Source organism: Loxodonta africana, chromosome 18 (assembly GCF_030014295.1).
Source record: "Loxodonta africana isolate mLoxAfr1 chromosome 18, mLoxAfr1.hap2, whole genome shotgun sequence".
NCBI classification, from domain to species: Eukaryota; Metazoa; Chordata; class Mammalia; order Proboscidea; family Elephantidae; genus Loxodonta; species Loxodonta africana.
In genome coordinates, this window is record NC_087359.1 from 81,053,838 (window position 1) to 81,077,418 (window position 23,581).

At 39.6% G+C, this 23,581-nt stretch overlaps 1 protein-coding gene across 1 annotated transcript in view; it reads right to left on the minus strand.

Annotated features, from left to right (window-relative positions):
- FBXW10B (F-box and WD repeat domain containing 10B) overlaps positions 1-23,581 on the minus strand; it is a 78,437-nt gene that overhangs the window by 3,950 nt on the left and 50,906 nt on the right. Inside the window, 3 exon segments of the mRNA XM_064270367.1 lie at positions 5,694-5,815; positions 19,746-19,946; positions 22,393-22,502. Of these exon segments, the coding sequence (XP_064126437.1) occupies positions 5,694-5,815; positions 19,746-19,946; positions 22,393-22,502 (433 nt within the window).

The following is a 23,581-nucleotide window of genomic DNA, read 5'->3' on the forward strand; positions in this document are numbered from 1 at the left end:
ATGCTGACACAGCGTGAAGAAGGGAACCAATGTCACTGATCATTATGTCTAGAAACTGTGGAATAGGAGTGGGTTTTGCTTTATATATTTTCACCAAAAATTAAATTAAATTTAAAAAAAAGAAATAAAAAAAAATTTATATTGATTACTGAGCTCTTGGGTGGACCTTTAAATTTTCGGCCTTAGACAAGGACCTAAGGGGCCTCACTCCAGTCCCAGCCCTGCTGGTACTCTCCCAGCAGGCTTGAAGATCTTGTCTGCCCTTCCATTGCCAAACCTCACCCAGATGTTTTTTATCCTTTCTGCTCCACTCCTCAAAGCATTCTCAGTAATTAGGTATTCAGTCAGGTAGAAGAGGGAGCAGATGTAGGAAGTAAAATCCCTCAAGCAGGTCTGTGTGTTTGAGTGTGTAACACCACTTCACTGTCCTTCTGCCACATGTTCTCCTTCGCCTTCCTCTAACATGCAGTGGCTTCAGTCCCTTGTTTCTCTTCTCTTTTCACACATACACATTTTTCATTTCAGCCTTTTTTACGTGTCCAATTCAGTGACATTAATTGCATTCGCTACGTTGTGCCAAGTTGCCATGGAGTCAGCTCTGACTCATGGTGACCCCATAAGTGTCAGAGTAGAACTGTGCTCCATAGGGTTTTCAGTGGCTGATTTTTTGGAAGTAGATTGCCAGGATTTTCTTCTGAGGGGCCTCTGGGTGGACTCAAGCCACCAACCATTTGGTTAGCAGCAAGCCTATTAACTGCACCACCCAGGGACTCCAGGGTCAGTTCTTGGCCAATGCACCTCATACAGTCACCATCCGTAGGTGGAGAGTTCCATGTTGCTATGATGCTGAACAGGTTTCAGTGGAGCTTCCAGACTAAGACAGATGAGGAAAAAAGGCCTGGCAATCTGCTTCTGCAAATCAGCCATCCACGACCCTATGGATCACAATGGTTCAATCTGAAACAGATCATGGAGATGGCACAGGACCGGGCAGTGTTTTCTATAGTTTTGCATGGGGTCACAACAAGTTGGTGGCCAATTCAGTGGTAGCTAACAAGGACAACAACAATATCCACTATTCATTTCCAATTTTTTTCCATTACCCTGAAGAGAAACCCAGTGCCTCTTAAGCAGTAAGTACCCCTTGCCCCCTTGAACCTGCCTCTGGTAACACATAATAAACTTTGGCTCTATGCAGTTGCCTACTTAGACTCTTTTCACTCTTTCCTCCTGCTTTTCTGGGGAAATGTCATCCACACTTGTGACTTCCACCATTAATTCTAATTGAAAAATACTAAGCCAACATATTTGGAGCCCCAGCTGGGTATATCCACACCTATGTCTGCCTGCTGGAAATCCTCACCTGGATGCTCTCGGGAATCTCATACTCAATGTATTAGTTTCCTATGGCTGCCAAAACAAATTACCATAAGTTTAGTGGCTTAAAACTATACACATTTATTATCCTATAGAAGTCTAACATGGATCTTACAGGACTAAAGAACAAAGTACCAGTAAGGATGTGTTCCTTTCTGAAGGTGCTGAAGGAAAATTCATTTCCTTGCCTTTTCCAGTGTCTAGAGATCACCCACATTCCTTACCTTATGGCCCCCTTCTTCCATCTCCACAATCAGCAACATAGCATTAATCTGACCATTCTTTCATAGTCACATCTCCCTTTGATCACAGCCAGGAAAGTTTCTCTGTTTTTAAGGGCCCATGTGATTACATTGGGCCTACCCAGATAATCGAGGGTGATCTCCTTAACCTAATTTAATCACACCTGCAAAGTCCCTTTTGCCATGTGTCATGGATTGAATTGTGTCCCCCCAAAAATATGTGTCAACTTGGTTAGGCCACGATTCCCAGTATTGTGTGGTTGTCCTCTACTTTGTGATTGTAATTGTATGTTGAAAGATTAGGGTGGGATTGTAACACCACCTTTATGCAGGTCACCTCCCTGATCCAATGTGGAGGCAGTTTCCCTGGGGTGTGGCCTGCACCACCCTTTATCTCTTAAGAGATAAAAGGGAAGCAAGCAGAGAGTTGGGGACCTCATACCACCAAGAAAGCAGCACCACGAGCAGAGCACGTCCTTTGGACACGGGATCTCTGCGTCTGAGAAGCTCTTCGGCCAGGGGAAGATTGAGGACCAGGACCTTTCTCCAGAGCCGACAAAGTAAGCCTTCCCCTGGAGCCAACACCCTGAATTTGGACTTGTAACCTACTAGGCTGTGAGAAAATAAATTCCTCTTTGTTAAAGCCATCCATTTGTGGTATTTCTGTTAAAGCAGCACTAGATAACTAAGACAGAATTTGGTACTGAGAGTGGGGTGCTGCTGTAACAGATACTTAAAATGTGGAAGCAGTTTCGAAACTGTGAATGGATAGAGTTTCAACAGTGGCAGAGGACCAGTGCAGCAGAGAACCTGCAGCAGCAGAGAGCTGGCAACAGCAGAGAACCAGCAGCTGGAGAACCAGGAGACCAGCGCCGGACAGTGCTAGAGCCCACCCATGGAGCCAGAGAGCTGAGTGCCTGTGCTCAGGAGGCTTCCTGGTGGGGTAGGAGGCCTCCAGACACTTATCAGTGGAGCTAGGCTTTCCCACCCATGGAACCAGAGGGCTGAGCACCTGTGTGCAGGAGGCTTCTTGGTGGAGTGGGGTGCCACCAGGCACTTATCAGTGGAGCTACAGAGCTTTGGAACACTTGCCCCAACAGGGCAGATGCAGGCATGAGGCTTGAGCAGCTGAAAGGCCAAGAAACCAGGAAACAGAACCTGAAGATACAACACAAGAAGCCGAGCTGCCTCAGTCTCAAAAGGTATGGCCATGTCCTCATGGGTCTCAAAGCATACAGCCATGGCCTCTGGTGTTTCTAAGGGTGGAGTCACCACTCAGATGGACTAGGAGAATGGTGCGCCTAAAGCCGAGGGAGCAGAGTTGCTGTTCCAGTGGGCCTAGAAGGCAGAGCTGAAGCCCAAGGCCAAGGGGCTGCCACTCAGAATCTGGAGATTGTGGCTAATACCTAGAGGCTGGAGGCAGGGTTATTGCATAAATTGTCTCAGAGAAAAGAAGGTTATTTTCAAAGCCTTGAAGGCTAATGTAATGTGTCTGTTGACTTGCTTGGTGCCTGTTACTCCTTCTTTCCCTTCAGTTACTCCCATTTGCAATGGAAATCTCTAGCTTGTGCCTGTTCTGCCATTGTACTGTTGCAAGCATATAACTTGTATTCTAGATTTCACAGATGAAGAGGAATTTTTGGATTTTGGACTTGGAGCTAAGACTTTTGCTATGATATGACGGGGTGAATATGTTTTGCATGTTACAAGGATGTGATTTTTGGGGGGCCAAAGGGTGGAATGTCATGGATTGAATTGTGTCCCCTCGAAAATACGTCAGCTTGGTTAGGCCACTGATTCCCAGCATTGTGTGGTTGTCCTCCATTTTGTGATTGTAATTTTATGTCCAGAGGATTAGGGTGGGATTGTAACACCACCCTTACTCAGGTCACCTCCCTGATCCAAGGTAAAGGGAGTTTCCCTGGGGTGTGGCCTGCACTACCTTTTATCTCTTAAGATATAAAAGGAAAGGGAAGCAAGCAGAGAGCTGGGCACCTCACACCACCGAGAAAGCAGCACCACGACCAGAGCGCATCCTTTGGACTCAGGGTCTCTGTGCCGGAGAAGCTCCTCGGCCAGGAGAAGATTGACGAGAAAGACCTTCCTTCAGAGCCAAGAGACAGAGTAAGCTTTCCCCTGAATTTGGACTTGTAACCTACTAGACTATGAGAAAATAAATATCTCTTTGTTAAAGCCATCCACTTGTGGTATTTCTGTTAAAGCAGCACTAGATAACTAAGACACCATGTAAGATAACATAGTCATAGGTTCCAAGTATTAGAATGTGGACATCTTTGGAGGGCGAATATTCTATGACACTCAGCATGCCCAAAATTGAACCTATCACCTCCTCCCTTATTCCTCAGCATACCTGGTCTTCCCCTATAGTCCCTATTTCCTTTAATGGCCTTTCTATACACACAATGGCCTGAATTAAAAGTTTTGGCCTCATCATTTTTCTCACTTCTCATATTCAGTTCATGGTTTTTTTGTTGTTAATTGCCAGTGAGTCAGCTCCAAGTCATGGCGACCCCATGTACAACAGAATGAAATTTTGCCTGGTCCTGAGTCATCTTCACTGACAGACAGGTGGTGGAATTGATGGTTAAATCCTGCCAAATCTCCTTCTAGAAATCTTCCTCTAGTCTGAGCCATCTAACGTAAACTCATCCATCTGAGTTTCTTCCCATTTGCCTGTTCTCAGATGTTCTGGAGACAGCAGCACAGTTCTCTAGACTGAAGAGTGTCTTAACTTGTCTGCTGCCTCCAGATAGTCACCCTACTCCAAACCCTTCCTCCACATTATCACTAGAGTTATCTTTCTAAAATACACATTTAATCACATCAATCCCCAGCTTAAAACGCATTTGTAGCGCCTCATGTCCTGTAGGATACAGGTCAACCTCCTACCATGATGCAGAAAGCCCTTTATACTCTGGCTCCAAATTAACTTACCAGCCTAACTGCCAACACCACACACTGCAGTCCAGCCACACCAACAACTGGAAAATCTCTGATACACTGTTTTCTTTCATCTTTCTGTGCATGTTCTCTGTGCTTGGAAAGCCCTAACGGCTCCCTCCTCTCTGCCTGTAAAACTAGTAAGCCTCAAAACTATACTCAAATAGCTCCCTGTCAGTGGAGCTTTCCCTCATTTACTCTCATTTCTTTGGTGCCTTAGAAATCTGCGTGTGGTTAGGAGCACATGATTTAGAGCTAGACAGCCCTCGGTTCAACTCCCAACTCAACCAAAAAGCAGCTTTGATTGGAGGCAAGTTGTTTTCCTCTCTGAATTTTGGAAGTGAATCAACTAGAATGCCTCTGCATCCAGGTGTACTTGTGGAGCAGTGGTTAAGCGCTCCGCTGCTAACTGAAAGGTTGACAGTTTGAACCCACCAGCCACTTCTTGGGAGACAAAGATGCAGCAGGCTGCTTTGGTGAAGATTACAGCCTTGGACACCCTACAGGGCAGTTATACTCTGTCCTACAGGGTCACTGTGAGTTTCAGAACCGACTCAATGGCAACGGGATCCTCTGCATCCACCTGCGGAGTTCTTGTGAGGGTTGAGTAAGTTAATGGATGTAAAGCACCCATCACAGTGCCTGTCACAAAGTTAAAAAAAAAAAACCAAACCCATTGCCGTCGAATCAATTCCAACCCATAGCGACCCTATAGGTCAGAGTAGAACTGCCCCACAGAGTTTCCAAGGAGCGCCTGAAGGATCTGAACTGCTGACGCTTAGCCACTATGCCACCGGAGTCATAAAGTTAGTACTCGATAAATGGCAGCTGTTATCATTCATAAAGTTATTATATTCTCCATTTATATATTTTCATATCTCTCTCTGTTAGGAGACTATGAGCCTCTTGAGGGAATATACAGTCATATCTAAAGAGCCATATCATATTCATTTTTTTCTCCTCTATATCTAACACAGAGAATGAATGGATTGATGAATATGGATGAATAAAAGAATAAATTAATACCTATAGAAATGGCCAAAGCCCATGAACATTTGGGAACTCATGGATTTGGGGAAACTTCTTAGAAAGTTTAAAGTATTTCTTTCTCACCTTTCACCTGGCAATCTCTTGCTCCAGATACAAGCTTGTTCTTATATAAATCCATGCAAGTGACTGTCCCTTGGTGGCCATTGAAGATTCGTATGCAAGTTCCACTTTTCAGATCCCAGTATCTGCAGGAATCAGGTCAAAAAGATGTTCTTGAGAATTTCTGAGGCCCCAAGGGATCATACTGTATACAATTCATTTAGATCTATAGCTAGTTGGAAGGCATCAAAGTTTCATGGTTAAGCTTCAAGTCAGAGGCCTGCATTTGATCCCAGCTGTAACACCAATTAGGTGTCACTTAATTTCTATGTAAGCTTCATTTCCTCATTGATAAAATGGAAATGATAACAATAGTAGTTATCACATGAGGTTTTTTTTTAAGAATTAAATGCACTAATGTAGTGATTCTCAACCAGAGGCAATCCTCCCAGGAGACATTTGAAAATGTCTGGTGATATTTTTGGATGTCACAGTGGGAAGACGGTGCTACTGGCATCTAGTGTAGAGGCCACAGGCTCTGATAAACACCCGACAATGCACAGGACAGCCTCCACGACAATACTGCCGATACTAAGGCGTGTAACTTTAGAACAGTGACTAACAGGTAGAAAATGCTTGGTGAGTGGTTGTTGGTATTAGGTGGAAAGGTCCATGGAATGGCCACCAGACTTAAAATTCAGGGCACTGATTCAATGCTGACCTTCAAACAAGAACAACATACCAATTCACTATAGCCACTTAGATTCAAAATATTTTATATATATTTCTAAAGCATATCATAGAGATATATGGGAACATGTGTAAGTCACGATATCTTCTAATAAGCAAATGTCTCTTCAAGCTCTCAGCTATCGTTGATACAAACTTCCACTTCAGACAGACTGCTTTTGTGAGATGGCATAGTGGAATAGTGTGGGTCCCAGAGCCAGGCTGCCTGAGATCCAGACCCAGGTCCATCACTTACTACCTGTGTGGTCTTGGGTAAGTTACTGAATTACTCTGTACCTCAGTTTCCACATCTATAAATTGGGGATAATAATGGTACTTACCTCAAAGAGTTATTGTGAGGCTTGGCACATAATAAATTATTAATAATTTTTTCCCCTTTGGATGTGTTAAGCTTTCCCTTCTAACATTCCTGGAGTCCTTGGTTAATGTACTCAGCTGCTAACCAAAAGGTCAACTCAATGGCAACTGGTTGGTTCTAATATTCCTGAAGGTCCCACAGCCTTACTAGTACTGCAGCTTGTCAGAGCCTACCATGCACTTACACTGCATTTAATGAGGCCCCAGTGGTCTGAGAAAAAGCATGTTTTGAATTTCTTTTTCTAGCATTGTGACAGACCAAGTGTCCAGGTTGACTTTCTTAAAGTATGCAGAAAAGGTATTTGATAAACACTTTTTAAAAATTAGGAATAGAAAGAACTTCTTTGATTTAATAAATGTATAAACCAAAGTCATACAAGAAGCATTATGCTTAATGGAGAAACTGTAGACTTATTTCCTTTAAGAAAGAGAACATAATAAAGATGGTCACTCTCACTGATACTATTTAGCATGGTACTGGAAGACCTGGGTAAAGTTATAAGGAAATAAAAATTAAAAGTAGTGTAACTATTAGAAAGGAAGATAAATATCGTCACTATTTGAAGTTGACAAGATTACCTACATAGAACTAAATAGGAAACTAAATTAGAACTAATAACAGAGGTTAGTAAGGTGGCTAGGTGCAAGATCAACCTACAAAAATCAATAACATTTCTCTATGCCAGCAATAACCAGTTCAAAATATAAATGAAGATAAGATATCATTCATAATAGCAATAAAATTATAAAGCTTATAAGCATTAACTAAAAATACAAGAGGACTCTATAAAGAAAATTTTAAAGCTGAAGGAAAGGACAAAGAAGATGATCTGACTGAATGTGTTCCCCAAATCAGTCAATGAAGTCAATGCAACCCCAATCAAAGCTCTAGTTGGCTTTTCTGAAAAGTTGATAAACTTTTCCCAAAAACTCAAAAAGCATATACCATAGCTAAGTTACATAAAAAAAGAAAAGTGAGGAGTTGGACTTGCCCTACCATCATGTATTAAAGCATTCTCTAGATGCATAGCTAAAAACAAAACAATTAAAAAAAACAATTTAAAAGACAGGGTGGTTTTGATGCAAGAACAGAAAAATGGACCAATGGAATAGAACAGAGAGCTCAGAGACATTCTCACGTATATATGGGTAATAATTACCATGTGATAAAGATTGCTCACAAATCAATGAGGGAAATAGCAAGATATTTAGTAGCTCCTGTGAGGAAAACTCCTCACTTTATTTAAAAATAATGAATAGAAACCTTACCTAACACCACATACAAAGTTGGACTACAAATAGATTAAAAACCTGAATGTGAAAGGCAAAATGATAACATTAATAAAAAACAATGTTGGAAAATATCTTTGTGACCTACAGGTGGGAAGGATCACAGACATAAGGCAGAAAAATTGATAAACTGAAATTTTTTATTACATCAGTATTAAGTTCTTGTTCAACAAAGGACATTATGAACAAAGTTAATAGACTGATGAAAAGAATAAATGATATCTGCAATGTTAAAACTGATAAGGGATTGATATCTAGAATATACAAGGGACTGAAAAACAATTTAAAAAATAGATGTCCTCAATAGAAAAATGGGCAAAGGATATAATCAGGCAATTTATTGAAGATGAAACCCTAAAAGCTAATAAGCAAACTCATTGATGACTAGAGAAATGCACCTGGACATGGTTTTATACATATTTAACTGGCAAAAATTAGAAAGCTGGATGATGCCAAATGTAGGCAGGGAAGTAAAGAGATAGCATCCCTGCTGGCGAGAGTGTAGACCCATGACATCTTTCTGGACTTCAATCTGGCACTTCTTAGTCAAGTTAAATACTGCCCACTCCACGTCTCACAAGTCCTCTCCTGAGTACCAATCCCCAAGAAACCTCACAGTGTCCTGAAGGGACATATATGAAACTGCTCAGTGCAGCATTATTTGGAGGCAGCATAGTGTCCGTTACTGGGAAAGCAAGTAAGTAAAATGTGTACACAGGTGTCAGAGTACCACAGGGCAGTTAAAACAACAACTTCGGCACATACGTGATAACATGGATGGATCTCTTAAACATGGGTGGAGTGCAATGATTAAAGAGATATTTAAGGCAATACCATGTATGTGAATTATAAATAAAAACTAAAAAACCTGTTGCCGTTGAGTTGATTCCAATTCATGGCAACCCTATAGGACAGAGTAGAACTGCCCCATAGGGTTTCCAAGGAGCACCTGGTGGATTCAAACTGTTGACCTTTTGATTAGCAGCTGTAGCTCTTAACTATTAAGCCACCAGGGTTTCTGAATTATAAATACATGTACAAAATACATCAACACACATTTTGAAAGAACACATATAAACAAAAAGGCACACATTTTAAAAGATTAGAATGATAATCATGGGGAAAAATAATAAGAGTGAAAAATAGAGATAGGATAGATGGATGGATGAATGGAAAGATAGATACATAGACAGAGAGACAGACATATAGATAGATAAAACAAGAGCAGAGCCTTATACACACCAATGATTATAATATTACATGAACTGAGGAGTATAATCAACTTAAGCCTCTGCATCTGAGATCTGAAAAGAACTAAAAACAAAGAAAAAAAGATTTAGATGGAAATGCAAAAGTCCAAGAATAATCAAAACACTCTGAAGAAGAAGAATGGGATGAGGGGCTGGTAGAGAGACTTGCCCTACCAGATATAAGTCTTAAAAACTAATTAAGATAGTGTGGTATTGACCAAGAATAGTCAAACAGGCAAATGGAATAGAACAGAGAGCTCAGAAATAGAAATAGCTGGAGATTTGTCTTGTAACAAAGAAGGCAGCGAAGACTAATGCGAGGAAGGACCGCCTTTTCCATAAATGGGTGGTGAGATAATTGGGTGCCCAAATGGAGGAAATTCCTACCTCAGACCATAACAAAAATCTATTTCAGGTAGACCTACAGATGAAAGGCAAAACCATTAAAATAAAATTCAAAAAAACTCTTTAAAAAACAATACAGGAGAATGTCTTTATGACTTTAAGATGGGGAAAGATTCCTTAAACATGCCACAGAAAGCATTAACCATCAGGAAATTACAAGACATTAACGTTAAGAACTTCTGTTCATTAAAGACACCACACACATTGAAAAGACAACTCTTAAATTGGAAGAAGATATTTGCAACACAAAAATAAACAAACAAAAAAAAATCAGTATCCAGAAAACATAAAGGATTCTATGAATCGGTAAGTTAGGATAAACAAATGACCACAAAAATGGGAGAAAAACTGAACAGGGATTTCACAAAAAAGAGGAAGTACAAATGACTCCAAAACACACAAAAAAAGTCCAACCTCGTTAGTGATCAGAGAAGTTAAAAAATTTAAACTATAGTGAGGTTTTATTTAATACCCATCAGACCGGCAAAAATGTTAAAGACGGACAATACTCTTTGTATCTCACACCCTGCTGATGGAAGTGTAAATTAGTAAGACCATTTTGGAAAAGAGTTTGGTACTCCTACCCAGAAACTCCACTACTAATAATATACCTTTAAAAAACTCACGCACTTGGGCACCAAAAGATATATCCAAGAATGTCTATGGCAACATTCTTCAAAACAATAAAAAACTAGAAACAATGCAAATGCTCATCAACAGAAGAATAAATAGTTATGATACATTGATCCAATAAAATACTAAGCCTCTCTAAAAGTAAATTAATTACTGCTACTTATTTGAAGAAGAGCATGGCATCGGGACAGGAGAAAGACTCATTAACAATCTGCGATATGCAGGTGACATAACCTTGCTTGCTGGAAGTGAAAAAGACTTGAAGCACTCACTGATGAAGATCAAAGACTACAGCTTTCAGTATGGATTACGCTTCAACATAAAGAAAACAAAAATCATCACAACTGACCAATAAGCAACATCATGATAAACAGAGAAAATATTGAAGTTGTCAACGATTTCATTTTACTAGGATCCTCAAACAATGCCCATGAAAGCAGCAGTCAAGAAATCAAACAACATATTGCATTGGGCAAATCTGTTGCAAAAGACCTCTTTCAAGTGTTAAAAACCAAAGTTGTCACTTTAAGGACTAAGGCATGCCTAACCAAAACCACGATATTTTCAATTACCTCATATGCATGCAAAAGCTGGAAGATGAATAAGAAAGACTGAAGAAAAATTGATGCCTTTGAAATATGATGTTGATGAAGAATATTGAATATACCATGGACTGCCAGAAGAACAAACAAATCTGTTTTGGAAGAAATACACCCAGAATGCTCCTTAGAAGCAAGGATGGTGAGGCTTTGTCTCACATACTTTGGACATGTTATCAGGAGGAACTAGTCCCTGGAGAAGGACATTAGGCTTGGTAGAGGATCAGTGAAAGAGAGGAAAACAAATGGGATGGATTGACAAAGTGGCTGCAACAACGGGCTCAAGCAGAGCAATGATTGTGATGATGGCGCAGGATGGGCAGTGTTTTATTCTGTTGTACATAGGATTGCTATGAGTTGAAACTAACTCGAGGGAACCTAACAACAACATTTATATCAAATGGATGAATCTCAAAAAAAAAAAAAAAAAAAATTCAGTGTGAGAATAAAGTCATAAATTAATTTTTAAAATGCAATTCCATTTATATTAAGTTAAAAATGGGCAAAAGTAATCAATGTATTTAGAGATACATAAACGGGTAGTAAAAACTGTAAAGAAATGCAAGGAATAATTAGTAAAAAGTTTAATATAACATTGCCACTGGTTAGGAGGAAGAAAGAAACAATAAGGGAAAGGCACACAGGGAGCTTTGCAGAGTGGTCAAGTTCCATTTCTTAACCTGAGTAATGGGTACATGGGCGTTTACTATATTGTTTAAAAAATGTGTATACATACATTTTAAGCACTATTTTGCATGTGTGCTATAATTCATACCCACCAAAAAAAAAAAACTACTTTCCCCTGAAGGAATCTATAAAGAAAATTATAAATTATTTCTTCATCCAAGAATCTTAAAAAAGAAATTTTTTCTGATTCATTGGCTGTATCTTCTGGTGCCAACATGCATGAGTTTTTTAAAGGTATGTTGTTAGTAATCTTCAATTAGGCAATACACCTGAGAGGCAGAGCCAACATGGCACTATAGAAAGAAGCACCACGCCATGCCTCCACAGCAAGGACCTGAAAAACTAGGTAAAACAGAGACAAACGTCAACCCTGGAACCCTGATATCAAATGAAGAGATAAAGAACTCAGCCAAGCACCAAAAGGAAAAAGAAACTGACAGAGAATAGAGACCATGGAGAGACATGAGCAGAGGTTCCCTCACAGCTAACTCAGCACAGATTCACCATCTTGGACTCTTGTCAGAGATCAGGGACAGGGAGTCTGGGAACACAGCTTCATAGACCTCCCAGCAGGAGATAGAGCACCGTTAACCCATGATACACGCTTTCCCACCCCTCACCGTTCTTCCCCCTGCTCAGGTTCTGTCACTTCCCAGCAGGCCGAGGTCACTCAGCCTGGAGGCACTGGCTCCATGCCACTTGGATTCGTCCTGCTTACGCCGGCCAGCTCCTTCAGTGCCATTTCTTTGCTGCGGGCGTTGCTTTCTTTCGGTTCCTTCCCTGCTTCTCACCTCCTTCCCCTCCTTTCTCTCGAACACCTGGCTCCATGTGCCATCTTTGCTTCTTCTTGACAGGCTGTGATGCACCGCTGTACTGGGAAACTGCTTCCCTGGTCAACGCCACCATGCTGATGGGATCCCTGAAGACTTTTGTTTGTTTTCTTTCTCTTTTTTCCTTTTTGTTTTTCATTTCTCAGTTTCTCGTCTCTCTCTACTTACCTTCTTTTCCTGCCTCCTGAATACCTAGCACTGTGTGGCATCCCTGCCATTTCTAGCCAGGCTGTATTGCCCTGCTTAGCAGCTACTTTCCTAGTCTGCACAGCCACACTTTAGGATCCCTGGGAGCATTAGTGTTATTTTTTTCTTTTTTCCTTTTTATTTTTCTTCGTTTCTAGGTTTCTCTTCTTTCCACTCCAACAGCAGGTTCCCTCAGCACTTTTTATTGGCTCCTATTTCTCTCTTCTCTCTCTGTTCTTTCCCATACCCAACATAGCTCCACACTTCACAACCTCTGCACTCCCTCCTGCTTATCTGCACCATGTGCTAAACATTGCACACTGAGCAGCACAGGCATGACCTACCAGAACTTGCCCTGCACTGACCCCTAGGCCTACCCTGTCATCCCCAGTACACACCACAAACAACCCATCCCAGCCCCTCTCCTTCAACTGGACCTACCATGCTGTACCTTAGCTGAGCAGCTGACTCTGCCCATTAGACAAGGAGGTGAAAAACATCGTGTCCACAGATGAGCAAACAAAGAACACATAGCCCACCTGCTCAGACATAACCACATAAAACAAAAAGCAGGATGAAACAAACAAATCTACAATCAATAAAATGAAGAAAATAACTACTGAATGTCCTGAAGACAGCAGACAATATCAAAACATATTAAAAAAAATAAGACAGGATGGTCCCAGTAAAAAAAAAAAAAAAAACAGTAGGTGTCCAAAAATAAAACACCAGTCGAAGAAAAGGCACTGGAACTACCTGATAGGGAATTCAAATCTCTAATATTCAGAGCTATCCAAGAGTTGAAGCAAAAAGCAGACAAAAATGAGGAAAAAATATACAACTTCATGGAGAAGTCAGAAAAACCGATGGAAGAATTCAGGAAAATAATACAGGAAAAAAATGTCAAAATAAATTCACAACTAGAAATCATATGAAAACAACAGTTAGAAATCTAAAAGATAAATGGAAAGATTTCAGAAATGGACAGTGTCACAGAAGGTCTGAAGAGCAGGTTTGAAACAATGGAAGACAGGATCAGCAAAATTGAAGACAAATACTTGGATACCACTTTGAGGAAAAATCAGAAAAAAAGAACAAACAAAAATGAAGAAACCCTGAGAATTATGTGGGATACAATCAAAAGCAAAAACTTGAGAGCGATTGGAATTCCAGAACATGAGGAGAAAACAGAAAAACACAGACAGGATCATTGAAGAACTGCTGAGAGAAAACTTCCCTAATATCATGAAAGATGAAACGCTGTCCATTCAAGAAGCTCAATGAACACCACATGGGATAGCCCCCAAAAGAAAATGACAAGGCATATCATAATCGCACTCGCTAAAACCAAAGATAAAGAAAAAATCCTGAGAGCAGCTCAAGAAAAACAAAAATTCACATACAAAGGGGAAACAATAAGACTAAGCTCTGATTACTTGGCAGAAACCATGCTGGCAAGAAGGCAATAGGGAGACATATATAAAACTTTGAAAGAAATAAAATGCCAGCCAAGAATAATATATCCTGCAAAATTCTTTTTCAAATAGGATGGTGATATTAGGACATTTCCAGATAAACAGAAATTAAGGGAATATGTAAAAACCAAACCAAACATACAAGCATTATTAAAGGGAGTCTTTTGATTTGAGAACAAACAACATCAGATGACAGCTTGAATCTAGGAAGCAAGATCGCACCAGCCAGATACTAACCTAGGATATGACTTCTCAACAACTATTCAAAACCAAAAGATTTACAACAGGGTACGAGAGAGGTTAATCTGTAAATAACAACAACATCAGAACAATAAAAAAGAGAATAAATGGTGTAGGTATAGAACTTTCTAATGGAGAGGAGGGGAAGGCAATACCAAGTAACAATAGGCTGGTACAAACCTAGGAACATAAGGGTAAATTTCAAGATAACCACAAAGAAAGCTAACAAACCTACTCATCAAAATAAAGAAGAAAAACATAAGGTCTCTAAAAACAAAATCTACGAAAACAAAAGAAATGAAAAAAAATCCACAACAAAAGGAGTTCAGCACAGGAGAGTAAGAGGAACAAAGAAAACTTCAGCACCACAAACAAACAAACAAAAAACTACAAAGTGACAGCAATAAACTCATATCTATCAATAATTACACTGAACATAAATAGACTAAATGCACCCATAAAGAGACAGTGACAGAATGGGTAAAATAAAAACAGGATTCATCAATATGCTATCCACAAGAAACACACCTTAGAAACAAAGATGTAAATTTATTAAAAATCAAAGGACGTAAAAAATATATCAAGCAAACAGCTACCAAAAAAAGAGCAGGAGTGGCAATGCTAATCTCAGATAAAATAGACTTTAAAACAAAATCCACCATAAAAGACAAAGAAGGGCATTATATACTGATTAAAAGGATGATCCATCATGAAGACATAACCATAATAAATATCTATGCACCAAATGACAGGGCCCCAAAATACATAAAACAAGCTCTTACAGCACTGAAAAGAGAAATTGACAATTCCACTATAACAGTAGGAGACTTCAACTCACTACTCTCAGTAAAGGACAGAACATCTAGAAAGAAACTCAATAAAGATATAGAAGATCTAAATGACACAATCAGCCAACTTGAACTCATAAACATATACAAAACACTCCACTGAACAGCTGCAAATTACACATTCTTTTACAACACACATGGAACATTCTCCAGAATAGACCACATCTTAGGCCACAAAGCAACCCGCAACAAAATCCAAAACACTGAGATAACACAAAGTCTCTTCCCTGATCACAATGCCATCGAAATAGAAATTAAATATGAGAAGACAAGGAAAAAATCAATTACATGGAAACTGAATAACAGCCTGCTTGAAAACCACTGGGTAATAGAAGAAATCAAAGATGGAATCAAAGAATTCCTAGAATCAAATGAGAATGAAAACACATCATACCAAAACCTACAGGATAGAGCAAAGGTAGTGCTCTGATGTCAATGTATAGCAATAGATGCACACATCAAAAAAGAAGAAAGGGACAAAATCAAAACATAAGCTACACAACTCAAACAAATAGAAACAGAACAGCAAAGGAAGCCCACAGCCACCAGAAGAAAGGAAATAATAAAGATCAGAGCAGAAATAAATGAAATAGTGAAGAGAAAAACAATAGAAAGAATCAACAAAACCAGAAGTTGGTTTTTGAAAGGAGCAACAAAATCAACAAAACACTGGTGAAAGTGACAAAAGAAAAAGAGGAGAGGATGCAAATAACCCAAATAAGAAATGAAATGGGGGACATTACAACAGAGTCAATTGAAATAAAAAGGATCATAATGGAGTATTATGAAAAACTACACTCCACCAAATTTGAAAACCTAGAGGAAACGGGCAATTTTCTAGAAACACACTACCTACCCACACCAATACAAAATGATGTTGAAAATGTGAGCAGACCCATAACAAGAGAAGAGGTTGAAAAGGTACTGAAAAAAACTCCCAACAACAAAAAAGCCCAGGCCCAGATGGCTTCACTGGAGAATTCTACCATTCAGTGAAGAGCTTACACCAGTACTACTCAAACTACTCAAAAATAGAAAAGGCAGGGATACTTCCAAATTCAATCTAAGAAGCCAGCATCACCCTGATACCAAAACCAGGCAAAGACACCACAAAAAAAGAAAATTACAGACCAGTATCTCTCATAAGTATAGATGCAAAAATTCTCAACAAAATTCTAGCTGATAGAATTCAGCATCATATCAAAAAACAAATAATAATAATACACCACAACCAAATAGGATTCGTACTGATTGTGCAAGGATGGCTCAACGTTAGAGAAATCAGTCAACATAATCCACCACATGAATAAAAGAAAAGAATCACACGATCATCTCAATTGAAGCAGGAAAGGCATTTGACAAAGTCCAACATCGATTCCTGGTAAAAACTCTCAATAAAATAGATTTAGAAGGGAAATTCCTCAATGTAATAAAGGGCATGTATACAAAACCAACAGCCAACATCACTCTTAATGGAGAGAGGCTGAAAACATTCCCCTTGAGAACAGGAACAAGACAATGATGCCCTTTATCACCACTCCTATTCAACATTGTGCTGGAAGTCCTTGCTAGAGCAATAAGGCAAGAAAAAGAAATAAAGGGTATCCAAATTGGTAATCAAAAAGTAAAACTGTCCCTATTTACGAATGATACGATACTATACACAGAAAACCCAAAAGACTCCACAGGAAAACTACTGAAACAAATAGAAAGATTCAGCAAAGTAGGAGGATACAAGATAAACATACAAAAATCAGTTGGATTCCTAGACACCAATAAAGAGAATGATGAAGAGGAAATCAGAAAAACAACACCATTTATAATAGCCCCTAAAAAAATAAAATACTTAGGAATAAATTAACCAGGGATGTAAAAGACCTATACAAAGAAAACTACAAAACACTACCAAAAGAAACCAGAGGAGATCTACATAAATGAAAAAACATACCATGCTCATGGATATGTAGACTCAACATTGTGAAAATGACAATTCTACCCAAAACAATTTAAAAATACAATGTAATCCTGGTCCAAATTCCAACAACATTCTTTAAAGAGATGGAAAAACTAATCATTAACTTTATATGGAAAAGGAAGAAGAATAAAGTAGGAGGACTCACACTACCTAACCTCAGAACCTGCTATACAACTAAGGTCGTCAAAACAGCCTGGTCCTGGTACAGCAGATATATTGACCAATGGAACAGAATTGAGAACCCAGATGTAAATCCACCCACCTATGGTCACCTGATTTTTGACAAGGACCCATAGTCAATCGAATGGGGAAAAGACAGTCTTTTTAAAAAACGGTGCTAGCAAAACTGGATGTCCATCTAGAAAAAGTGAAACAGGACCCATACTTCACACCATACACAAAAACTAATTCAAAATGGATCAAAGACTTAAATATAAAACAAAAACCTATAAAGATCACAGAAGGAAAAATAGGAACAACTCTAGAGGCCCTAATACACAGCATTAACAGGATACAAACCACACCTAACAACACACAAACACAAGAAGATAAGCTAGATAACTGGGATCTTCTAAAAATTAAACATTAATGCTCATCAAAAGACTTCACCAAAAGAGTAAAAAGAGAACCTGTAGACTTGGAAAAAATGTTTGGCTATTACGAATCAGACAAAGGTCTAATCTCTAAAATCCACAGAAGAATCCAACACCTCTACAACAAAAAGAGAAATAATCCAATTAAAAAATGAGCAAAGGAAATGAACAGACACTTCACCAAAGAAGACATTCAAACAGCTAACAGACACATGAGGAAATGCTCACTATCACTAGCCATTAAAAAGCCATTAGAGAAATACAAATCAAAACCACAATGAGATATTATCTCACCTTGCATTACTGGCATGAATCAAAAAAACAGAAAATAACAAATGTTGGAGAGGCTGCAGGGAGATTGGAACTCTTATGCACTGCTCGTGAGAATGCAAAATGGTACAACCATTTTGGAAAACGATATGGTGCTTCCTTAAAAAGGTAGAAATAGAAATACCATATGATATAGCAATCCCACTTCTAGGAATATATCTTAGAGAAACAAGAGCCATCACTGAATAGACATATGCACACCTGCGTTCACTGAAGCACTGTTCACAATAGCAAAAAGATAGAAACGACCTAGATGGCCATCAAGAGATGAATGGATAAACAAACTATGGTACATACACACAATGGAGCACTATGCAACCATAAAGAACAATGACGAATTTGTGGAGCATCTCACAACATGGTTGAGTCTGGAGGGCATTATGCTGAGTGAAATAAGTCAATCACAAAAGGACAAATATTGTATGAGACCACTACTATAAAAACACATGAAAAGGTTAACACACAGAAAGAAACAATCTTTGATGGTTAAGAGGGAGGAAAGGGATGAGGATGGAAAAACACCAAATAGACAACAGGTAAGTGGTAACTTTGGTCAAGACTAAGCAGTACACCATACTGAGGAAGCCAGCACAACTTGTCCAAGGCAAGGTCATGGAAACTCCATAGACACAGCCAAACTCACTGAGGGACCGAATTACTGGGATGAGGACTGTGGGGACCATGGTCTTTGGGAACATCTAGCTCAACTGGCATAACATAGTTTATAAAGAAAATGTTCTACGTTCTACTTTGGTGAGTAGTGTCTGGGGTCTTAAAAGCCTATGAGCGGCCATCTAAGATACTCCACTGGTCTCACCCCTTTGGGAGCAAGGGAGAATGAAGAAAACTAAAGACACAAGGGAAAGATTAGTCCAAAAGACTAATGGACCACATCTAGCACGGCCTTCACCAGACTGAGTCCAGGACAACTAGATTGTGCCTGGCTACCACCAGTGACTGCTCTGACAGGGATCACAATAGAGGGTCCAGACAGAGCTGAAGAAAAACGTAGAACAAAAGTCTAACTTACAAAAAAAAAAAATTACTGGCCTGACAGAGACTGGAGAAACCCCGAGAGTATGGCCCCCAAACACACTTTTAGCTCAGTAATGAAGTCACTCCTGAGGCTCTTTCAGCCAAAGATTAGACAGGCTGAACAAAACAAGACTTCAGGGGCATACCAGCCCAGGGACAAGGGCAAGATGGCAGAAGGGAATGGGAAAGCTGGTAATAGGGACCCCAAGGTCAAGTAGGGAGAGTGTTGACATGTCATGGGGTTGTTAACCAATGTCATAAAACAGCAAGTGTCTGAACTGTTTAATGAGAAGCTAGTTTGTTCTGTAAACCTTCAGCTAAAGTACAATAATAAAAAAAGATGAAAAAATATATATGAAAAAATAGATCTGATAATTGTAATAAATCTGTCTCATTCAACCTTCAACAATATACAATTGCTTGGTTTTTACCTTGACCAAAAAAAAAAAAAAAATGCTATAGGCCACTCTAGAAGTCAGTATTACTTAGGATAACTCTTCAATAAACACAAAATGAAAGAGCATGCATGCTCTTCCACAAAGTAACTTCAGGCCCTGAGGGGATGGGGATCATGACTTCCTTGGGTCACTCACCTGATACTCAGGTCATAGCTCCCACTCAGGAGAAAGTTTTCCTCCTCACACAAGAAGAGGGTGCGGATGCTCCCAGCGTGTCCACGGAACTCGACGGGTATCTCCTTTACTTGGATGATGTCCAGAAGCTGGATCTTCCGATTTGATGACACAGCTACCAAATCTCCCCCAGAATAATGGATGACTCTGTTTCTGTCCCACCTGAGTTGCCAGGAAACAGGATTATCCAAGAAATGAGAGTTAGCATCCTTCCTGAAAATGACTTAGTGCCATGGCTTTCTCCTGCAGCAGTGGTGTGATGGAAAATTCGGGGCTTTCCAACAAGGGAGGTAGCAGAATGCAAGGCCGAGTGTTGATGGCCCTGGTGCGTTCTGCAAAGATGCCTGCTGTAGCCTTCCCTGGCAGCAACCAGCAGCCCATGCTCATAACCTGGATGTGGCTCTATTTTTTTCCTGAATGTTTAATTGGTCATGGGGCCCATTTCTGTTTTATAGATCCCACTTGTTTGTCACCGCTTCAGGATTTTCTTTGGTCATTGGTCATACTGTGTCACTGGTATCCACAAGACGTTAATCAGGCCTATGAACCCGAGAAGTATCATAAACAGCCCAGGCAAGCCCCAGGAGGCCTCTTCCACAAGGGGGAATACTAAGGGTTTTGAATGATAGTTCCTGGAGAATTCAGATGCCACCACTACACTAGTGTGCCCTGAATCAAACTGATTATTGCTTCTCTACAGCCTTTTTTGCCCCACTTTATTCTAAGCCAAAGTAATTATTTCCCAATTTGTGTTCCCATAACACTCTACCAACACACATGCACACCTTGATCACAGCTCTTAACACATTACATATGAATTATTCGTAGTTTTAAAAATCTGTTTTTCCTAGTGTATCATGAGCCTTTCAAGGGCAGACTCCATGACATCTTAATCATAGGATGGCGTACAGCCAATATATAGCCCCCGATTTGCCCTCAATATACACCCACTGAAAGGGATTGAATTGAATTTACCACGGTAGGGGTGTACTCAGAATATGTTTCAAGAAAACTGGAGAAGTCCAACAGCTGCTTCTCTTTTGATGTGCCTAAAAGTGAATTTTTTCTTCTGTTTGAATGTTGTTTACTAAAACTGTTTGGCAGAACACATACTCTCGGAATTGTTAATAGATGTTCTTAGAAAGAAGCTGCCTAGTCTAATGGGTTTAAGAATATGATTTTAAACACACTTAAATATCTTCATTTAATGCAGATCTCAGAGTGTTTAATCTGCTAATGCATGCTAAATTCCTTAGAGAGAATAGATGGTGGTGGTGTTCAGTGCCGTCAAATCAATTCCAGCTCAGAGTGTGTGGTATTTCCCAAACTTAGTTGATCACAGACACCTTTTTTCACAGAAGATCTCAGAAGAACACAGTGGAAAGCCTTATATTCACTGCATATCCTGCTGTCCTTTTTTTCTTTTTAACCAAAATCCAATGAACATGTATTATGTTCAAAGTCCTGTGTTAGTAGATACCACGGAAAATACAAAAATGAATAAGATATGGACCTGACTTTAAGGAGCTTATAGTTCAATAAAGCAGGGCTAGTTGATTTAATTTTTCAACCATAGGATTATTAGCAAATAGGTAAAATATGATAAAGGTTACCAAATTATTTATTGTCCAAATTGATATACCTTTGATGAAAAGAGACACTATTATGAACTACCCCAGGAACACAAAGTAAAGCGTGATGGTTCCACATGAATAGGGATGTGTAGTCACTCTAAATATGAGGAGCAACTCTTGACACTTTTGTCCTTGTCTCATTTGTCATATCTAGAGTTCAGTCACCATCTCTTCAAAACAGCCCTGATCTCCTTACTACCCATAAAAATCTAATTTTGCCTCTGCTGTATCCGCCTGTCTTCCCCCTATAGGTCTAGTACCCAAAAAAAACTATCAAGGTGCAATTTGGTAGTAAGATTCAGGGACAAAAAGTAGAGATGGCATTTACAATGTCCTGTGAATAAAGAGTAAGGTCCTGTGCCTAAAGTATGGCAGAAAGTTGATTATTAAAAGGTCTTTTTATGGCCTATCCAAATAACGTCATACTATGCAATCATTATAAACACAGTTTTCATATTAGCATGGAAAAGTATCTGCAGCATTTTGCTGAAATGAGTTACAGAAATATGTATATGATGTCATTTCTATTTAAAATGTTTATATATTCAAAAAATTCTAGAAGGATATACACTAATATTAACAATGGTTGCCTCTAGGTGATAAGATTACAGGAGCTCTTTGCTTTTTCCTGGTATCTGGAAGTTTTTTTTCCTAATAGTCATATGTTAGTTCTAAAGTTATAATAAAATATTAAAAATGGTTCAAAAAAGAAAGATTACAGATATGTGAACTGTGAAAAAGATTACTGGCCAGTATACCTAAAATTATAAGAAGGAAGTGTCCTTCACCCACTGCTGAGGATGGTACAAAATCAAACACCTGTTCTCCAAATGAGATCTCATACTAGTCTGGTGTGGAACTTCAGGTGCGGAGAGGATTACCCTTCCATATAAACAAGGATCAGGGGAATCCTAAGACATCAGTGTTAGTAATTCAACGGTTCTGAAGACCTAGGTCCTGACCCCAGTACCTACGTGTCAGAAAGAATCCGGATATTGTAGGTCCCACAGTAGACATTTCTCTCCTCCATCTGGACATTCAGAGTCTCCTGGTTCTGGTATGCAGTCCACAGGTTGTAGTCAGTCTAAAAATGAAATACTTGGAGTGAAAATACAGTTCCAACTTTACTCAGGGTCCCAGATGCACATCCCACCAGAGTCTCCTAAGGCAAGGGCACAAAGGTCTGCGTATTCTTGTTCTTCAAGCTGTGGCTGCTGCTACATGGAGAGGGGCCAATGAGCAGAAGCTAAAGTGGTCAGTGAGTTAGAAAATGTTAAGTCAAGGGCCCAAATTCTTCTATCACCTCTTTGCATTATCTATTCTGATTTCACAGATTTTTAATGCTGAATTACAAATGTCTGTCATGGCACAGCTTCTCCCTAACCAGCTCACAAAGGGTATGAATAAAGTCACAAGTGTCCGTTGACTGATCTTTTTACTGGAGTGAAGGTTTTCGTGTTTATGTGTACCTGATAGTACTCATGGGAAGTCAAGCCATAAGTGAAATTACTGCTACACACTCTATGCATTTGCTTTTCCAAGGTTTCACAGCCAGCAACCTTAATTTGTCCTTACAGTTGCTGTGCAAAGTAGATCACTTGCCAAACTAAATATTCTCATCATTTTACAGATAAAGATCTGGGACCCAGAGAGGGGAGATAAATTTCATCAGGTCTCAACAGGCTGTTTCCCTCCCCTTCTCAAACCTTCCTTTTCCTTCCTTGCTTCCTCCCTCCCTCCCTTCTTTTTCCCTTCCTCCATCACACACTTTATGGCATGTCAGGCGTGTTAAATTCTGGCATCAGTGACTGAACTGGGACTCACCATTCCATTGTTCTTCTCAATCATACTTCCTACTCTCAAATAGTAGGAAATAACAGTCATGCTATACTAGCAGGAAAGAAATAACAGGGTGAGTTTATCATGAAAGAAAAGAAGACCACAACATCACATTTGCATCTAGGAATTCTTCTGGGGGCCTCTCTCCCTAAATCTCTTTCCAAACCTGAGCCTTCTCCTCCATGCCTTTAGACTCTTCCTTGGAATGCCCTCTTTCTTTCTTAACCTTTAACCAAGTAGTGATGCCTACCTAGAAGTCTCTCCCTATAAGAATCTATCAACTTTCCTCCTTCCCTCTACTGTCCAAACATCTCTCCATATCCC